The sequence below is a fragment of the Dipteris shenzhenensis genome, chromosome 14, assembly GCF_047967505.1.
Source record: "Dipteris shenzhenensis isolate YYH24624 ecotype China chromosome 14, Dip_SZ_1.0, whole genome shotgun sequence".
NCBI lineage: Eukaryota > Viridiplantae > Streptophyta > Polypodiopsida > Gleicheniales > Dipteridaceae > Dipteris > Dipteris shenzhenensis.
In genome coordinates, this window is record NC_141609.1 from 44,015,563 (window position 1) to 44,023,032 (window position 7,470).

The following is a 7,470-nucleotide window of genomic DNA, read 5'->3' on the forward strand; positions in this document are numbered from 1 at the left end:
TCTCTCTTTCTGCCCAACTCAAGCAGACCAATTAGAGCAGAGCACACCACTAGCAGTTTTTTGACATTCTTCAAAGGCATTGTGACTCTCAATGGGAGCTGAGTTGTTCCCACAAAACATTCATTTCATTATGGCTGGCACACAACTAGGCATTTTGCATATTGAGGCACACTCGGTGTGCCATTCTTCAGTTTTTGAACTAGTTTTTAGGCCTGTTGACACACCTCTACTTCCCCCTGAAGAAGTTATTGATCAGACAATTTATTTGCCTTTGGGTCTCTTATTTATTTGGTCTTTTGCAAATGTTAATCAACCCTTGTGTGTGTGTGTGTGATCTCATGCCGCCAGGGATGCCCTCTCAGTGCTTTACTATATGCCATTGCTACTCATTCTATGCTGCAATATATTGATCATCTTGTGGCTACAGGATCACTTAATGGCTTGGAATTGGATGCTAATTGCAGCATGGTTGCTCAAGCTTATGCTGATGATTCTTTCTTTACCCAAAGAATACGCCCCATCATCTTGGTGCCTTGATGCAAGCCCTCTCTGTTTATGGTTTGGCAGCTGGTCTTCATGTTAATTTTCAGAAGTCTAAGCTGCTCCCTTTACATTCCAAAGATTGGCATAGTCTCTTATGGCCGGCGGATATCATTCCACCCACTCAGTTTGTTCATCATCTTGGTTACTCTTTGGGGTGGGAACTCACTCGCCAACAATAAACTGATTGGGTTTTGGCTAAGCTTTGGAAAAAGATCGAGTATTGGAAACTGGCAACCTGGCCTTTGCAAGTTTATCTTCGAATAGTGCAGTCCATCCTTGTGGCATATATTTAGTTTTTCTTGCCATTGATCATGTTCACTAAGGCAAATCTTACATCTTTCATGTTTGTCTTTATGGAAATCTTCTGGCAATCCAAACATGGCAGGAAAAGTCTCAGGCTGCTTTTGATGCATCACATTTGTTCTCCCAAGATGCATGGATTGAACATCACGGATATTCAGGTGCATATCCTTGCCTAAAGGGAAAAAATGTTGCTGCAATTTTTGCAAGGTGATCAGTCTTGGGCTCTTATGATTAGATCTCTGGTCACTCATATCAGTATTTCTACGTTTGGTCATTGGCAACTCGATCAATGGATTTTCCTTTTTGGCTGCACTGATGGCACTTTGCTTGGCTGCCCTTTTGTCTCCCGCTTGCTTCTTGACTGGAAGCATGTTCTTTCTCATCTGGAATGGAATGGTTGGCAGTCTTTGCTTGGGAATTCTTTGAGAGCTGAAAGCATTCACTGGTCGAAAGTCTTTCAGCCTCCCTTGGCTTTACAGAAACCTCGACATTCCTACTTTGTCTCGTTTAAAGGCATCACCTCGATTGCTGATGTTATTGATGATGCTGGTACTATGCTCCCTTTTTCTCTGACAGCGCACCATATATGGATTGGGCTCTCATTATCATCCTTTGTGGCAACAAATTACTTCTATGCTTTCGCCTTTTGTTTCGATTCCTCCTTTGAAACTCCAGGACCGGCTGGAAGATTGGACTTTGACTTCTCTAGGGTCCTCTTCTCGTCCTTTGAGGCTATCTCAGATTACTGTGCCTGCATTCCTTTTGCCTCAACCTTGGGTTTCAGAGAGAGGTGATTCTGTCTGGTGAATGCATCGCCCAGCCAAGTGGTGGAGGAAAAGATTAAGCAACTTTGGGCCTATAAAGTACTGCCTCGGCAACAGGTTTTCTTTGGCGAGTTCTTTCGTTTCCATCTAGACAGCTATTGGCTTATCGACGCATTGCTCCTCCACTTTGCCACAGATGTTCTGCTTCTTTGGAGACTATGCCTCACTTGTTTTGGCAGTGTTTGTGCTCTCGTGAGTTTTTTGATCTCCTTCAACAGCGCCTGCAAGCAAGATTCCCAGCTATTCTGTTTGGGAAGTTCTTCTGGCTATTTGGGTTTCATTCATCCAGACTAGAGTTTCATCTTTTCTTCGTTTGGGTTCGCTACTGGGCACTATGGATTTTATGGACATATAGGAATTGTAAAGTCTTTGGTGATCCTACTTTCTCTCTGTTTGGCTTTTTCAGGCGTTCTCTGCAACAATCTTTGTTTGATTTCTTGCAGACCCACTGCATAGATCATGAGATCTTTTTGGCATATACTGAAATTTTCAGTTAATGTAATTGTAGCACCTTGTTTTGAGGTTGCTACTCATGTAATATAATCAATCAAAGATTTCACCCAAAAAAAAAGTGTGTGTAATCTCATGCATGTCATCTACAAGTTGGTTGCCAAGATGATAGTCAACCATATCAAGGATTCTTTGCATTTAGGGCTCCATCCTGCTCAATATGGGTTTATCCCTCGTCGACACATTTTAGACAATATTGCCAATGCATATGTCGGCATAGAATATGCCAAATACACGAGATAGAATGTCATTCTTTTACAGGTGGATATTACTAAAGCCTTTGATATGGTACAATGGGACTTCATCTCGCAAACCATGTAATCTTTTGGATTTGGTCCAAAAATGCAAAACATACCATAGTGCAAACATAATAGCCGAATCATGTGACGTAAAAAGAAAGCATCTTGAAGAGGTCAAGCAATTGCCCTCACTAAGAAATTGGAATACTGGAAACTAGCCTCTTGGCCTCTGCATGTATGGCTTCACATAGTCTAGTCCATCTTGGTCGCGCATATATAGTTTTATCTACCTTTGATGATGTTTACTCACCGTGACATTTTCTCCTTCATGTCTGCCATTATGGAGCTCTTTTGGAAAACTCATCATCACCACAAATCTCTCAGGCTCTTATCTATGGATCACCTTTGTACCCGAAGATGCATGGCAGTCTCAATCTTTTAAACATTCACTTGCATATTCTAGCTCACAAGGGGAAAACGATGCCTCAGTTTGTACAGAGTGATCAGCCATGGGTTGCCATGATGAGATGCTTTCCCATCTTACCTATGATGTCTTTGGCCATTGGAGGCTGAAACAATGGAACTTCCTATTTGGGCATGCTAATGGTCAAATGAAGGATGTCCTTTTGTGAGTCGAATGCTTGCAGATGGAAACAAATCTTTTCACATCTCAAATGGGTAGCACGGCCCCTGGGTAGAAACTCCTTCCAAGCTGAAAGTATACATTGGTCAAAGGTGTTTGATAATCCACTAGCTTCACATGAGCCCAGGCACTCTTATTTCATTTGGTCTAAACGGATTCATTCTATTGGTGAGTTTCTGGATGACACAAGATGTGTGATGCCTTTTCCTATCGCAGCTTGTCATTTTTATTTGGGATCTCATTATCATCCCTATTGGCATCTCCTCTCTCAGCTCCTTCAGGATTTTCAGCCAATTCCGCCTCTGGAGCTTTAGGACCGTCTCCAAGATTGGGCTCTAGTTCTTGTTTCTCAGAGAGGTTGTCCCTATCACTAGCTTCCGTCACTGTAGCTGCTTTATACATGGCTCTTTTACCCCTTATGGGTTTTCATCTTGTGCGAATCATATCCATTCCTTGCATTGCACTCCCGGGTGGTGGAGGAACAAATTGAGGCTCGTTTGGAATTAAAAACTCCCTCTTCGGCAGCAGGTTTTCTTTTGAAAAGTAATTGGAGGAGTATTTTCTACTAGACAGGTATTGCCTCGCAAATATGCTGGCTCTTATCACCGTCACATATTTCCCACTCCACTGGAATCTATGAGCCACATCTTCTGGCGTTGTCCTCATTCCGGCTATTTCTTATTCTTTTTATAGTGCATGTTATTGGCTCATTTTCCTAGTGCTGCTTTTGGTAGGCCTTTTTGGATTTTCGGATGGCACCATATCAAACTGGGTTATGAGATTTTCTTTTATTGAGCTCGCTATTGGTCTCTCTAGACTATATGGAAGGACTGCAATCATAGAGTTTTTGGAGACCCTCTCTTTCATAGTTTCTTTTTCTTCAGGGCATCATTAAAGAAATCTTTCTTTGATTGCTTGCGAGCCCATTAGGTTGACAGTACTACGTATCTATAATGACCTTTTTTAATATTGTAATTGCTTCTCCCTTCTTTTAGGGGGCTCAAATTGTAATATAAATACAACTGGAATTCACCCCAAAAAAAAAGTGTGTTGGTGGGGAGGGGGGGAGAGGATGGGAGATTTTAACCACTTTGTTGAAAATTTTCACCATTAAAGTGTGAAATGCAGCATCAGTTTGTATTAACAATGTATTTATCAAACAATCATATACGCATAGCCACTTCTAAGAAGCTAAATCGTTGAATCAATGCAATCACAAAGACATAGGAGTGGTGCATCTCTAGATTCCCCTCAGCGCATGATCACGGATTTCTTCTTGCTAGATGATAGGGATACTCCCCCTACTGGCTCTAGGTGTGACCAGGATTCCGAGCCAGTGACAAGACAGCTCAGGCAGAGGGGAGATGCTTAGATTACACTTGGGGACAACCCATCCATGTTCGGGGTGGGTACACGACTGACCCATCCATAGAATGCTTAAATTGATTAGGGCCCGGAGACAGCACAAAGCCACAGCCACAGGGGGACAGCAGCATTCTATGTCAGATTTCATGACATCGCTCCCTCACCCTTGACAGGGGAGTTGAGAGACCACAATGATATTGAGGCTATACATGATTGTTTTTCTTTGTATCTGGTCATGTAGTGATATGCATTTCTTGCTTTATATGGGAGTGGATGCTCGATTAGTAGCGCCACTCTACCAGATGATTGTTGTATCAGGTTTTTAATACTCTCATAGACCCATCGGTCTTCCAAAGATTTTAATAAACTCTCTCTCTCTCTCTCTCTCTCTCTCTCTCTCTCTCTTTGCTCTGCACTTGTATTCATGTATGCCATAATTTATGCATTCAAACTAAACACGAATATTTATTCTTAAAACTCTGATTGATTTTTTGCAGATTGGAATTGCTTGGAAAGGGGTTGTAAAAAGTCTACAGTTATGGAGCTCTTTTCGTACAATTGCACGGTTTTATGATGCGGCAATGGGCACTGTTATTTTTTTCCCTATTGCCATTCTTTCATGGTTTCCCTTTGTATCTACTTTCCAAACGAGGCTTCTTTTCAATCAAGCTTTTAGTAGGGGTTTAGAAATTTCCCTCATTCTTGCTGGGAACCGTCGGACCAATTTACCAGCATAGAAACAAACTTTTCAAGTAACTGAGCAATTGGAGGGAATGAATTTCATCAAAATATTATTGAGGGAACATTCATAGGTTGACAATGTCCATGATGAAAATATATTTTGATACATTCCTTATGTGTATATGACATACTAGATATACAACATCAACAGAAGCTGGAAATGCGAGTGAAAAGGTTATAAATTACAAATAAGATGAAGGACATTTCCTGATGTTAAGTTTCAAGTTATATGGCCTAGGTAATCATATTATCAACATGCTTTCTGCACTTCATACAAAAACTAAATTGTGATTGTGTAAGTTTACTTCATGTATTCAGATTGTGTCTTCTCTTCTTGGTCCTTGACAAAGATTGGGATAGAACCATCCTAAAGATGTGGACAGGCAGTGTTCTTTTGCTTGCCTTGTAATTAACCTAAAATTAACAGTGATATGCTGCCACCAACTTTTCAAGTTTGATGAGGCCAAGTAGAGGACATGTTCTTTTGGCAGTATAAATGACTAAACTTTATGGCTTATGATTTTCTGTTGCTTTGCTTGTCATTTGATTCAATTCTTTGCACGTGACTTTGAATGAGATAAAAAGTGATCAGGCTCAACATTATGCCAGTGGTCTTTTTATAACTGTGAAGCCACCCAATAACCACCTTCTTTTCATAATTTCGTTAGGTTCTTCGCAGTGAATTAAGTGAAAATGTGTCTCAGTGCAACTGAATTGAAAGGACCATATTCCTTTTCTGCAGTATCAGTCCTAGATTTTATCACAACTAGTCTCCCCATCGCTTTGTTATTGTTTTTGAAGCTTAATATATCTTAAATATTTGTTTAGTAAACTTAACATGGTGTTTTGTTTACGAATGTTATGTACATTAATGTATGCATTGCCTTTGTACGTTTGAGATGCCCCTCCTTTTCCGTATTGAGAACGTAAGTAGAGTTTTCATGGCATTCCGTTAACCCTACCCATGGCTATGTTCATGTTTGGAAGCTTGTGAATGCATTTTCAGTTCAGGATGATGACTATTTTTTCTTGTGACATCATGAATCGATCGGTCCACTAGTGACTTCCTAATCAGACTAAGTGGGGGAAATCACCTCAATTTGGAAAGCACTGGATTTACCCAAGAAATTCCACGAGCGAACCTAGGTAGTGGATTATGCTTAGGTACTGATGAGAACATTAGCTTACTAAGCTATTTTTACTATTCTTTTTCCTTTTCACTCATTAGGTCACTTCAGCTAGCTATGTCTGCTTGCCCCCGTCTTTGGCTTGAGAAAAGGTTACTACTTACTATATATAAGGGTTCAAGAGAATTTCACACCATCTTTAAGAAGAGTCCTGCAGTTTAGGGGATCTAGCATTGTTCAGTCAAGATCATCTCCTCATGTTTACACTTGTTCACTTGAGGATGACATTGTGGCTTACAAGGGCTAGCCTTTCAAATTGATATATATACCTATACTAGACTATATCCAATATTATAAACTATTATTTTTATAAACCAAGCGAAAGAACAAAGGAAAGAAGGGAGTTTGGAAGTGACTTTAACTGAACATATTGATGTCAAAGAGCTGAAAGAGTGCTACTTAGTAACATCACACTATAACATTATGCATCTTTACCAAACCACTCAAAAATATATTTTGAAAAGCACTGATGCTTGACTTAAAGGACATTCCCATCTAAGGGGAGTGATGGAATGTAATGCTTAGTCCTCCAAAAAAATTATCATGTTGAGAATAGCACATTTCATGATGTTGATCTCGAGGGAAGGTGTTGAGGATCTCAACATCATGTGCAAATGTAAATACAGACCAACATTTATAAAGTGCTAGTTTATTTTAGAAGTGCATGTACATGAAAATAATTCATGGCCTCTCTAAAAAATTTTGTCAATCGATTCATCTAAGCACATGTACATTCCAACTGGAATATATAGTCGGCATCCCACACATCTCTCAAGCCATCCTCCCTACATTGAGGCTCTATTCGCATTGAGGTACCTTACATTGGCTAGCATCAAGGAGGGAGAGACAAGAGAATTGTCCAACCATCTTACTTCAAACCTTGCGACAACTCAACGTATGTCTACAGGAGTGATGGCTATAATAGTTGCTTCTAGTACTTCTCTATGCAAGAAAGTACAACAATGTGAGGTGTCAAAGTCCGAGCTAAGAGTAGCACAATGGTTTAAAAAAGAAGAGAAACAAATATACAAGTGGAAGAAGCAGCGTTGAAGTTTTCTAGATTGCATCCAAAGAGAATGTCGTGCTGTACTTCGACCACAAATATATACACGAGC

At 40.2% G+C, this 7,470-nt stretch overlaps 1 protein-coding gene across 1 annotated transcript in view; it reads left to right on the plus strand.

Moving 5' to 3' along the window:
- LOC147894679 (callose synthase 9-like) overlaps window positions 1-5,499 on the plus strand; it is a 433,662-nt gene extending 428,163 nt beyond the window's left edge. The window contains exon 47 of the mRNA XM_087384939.1: window positions 4,925-5,499. Coding sequence (XP_087241065.1) covers window positions 4,925-5,164 — 240 coding nt within the window. The 3' untranslated portion in view covers window positions 5,165-5,499. The remainder of the gene's footprint in view (window positions 1-4,924) is intronic.
- Window positions 5,500-7,470: the final 1,971 nt, after the last annotated feature.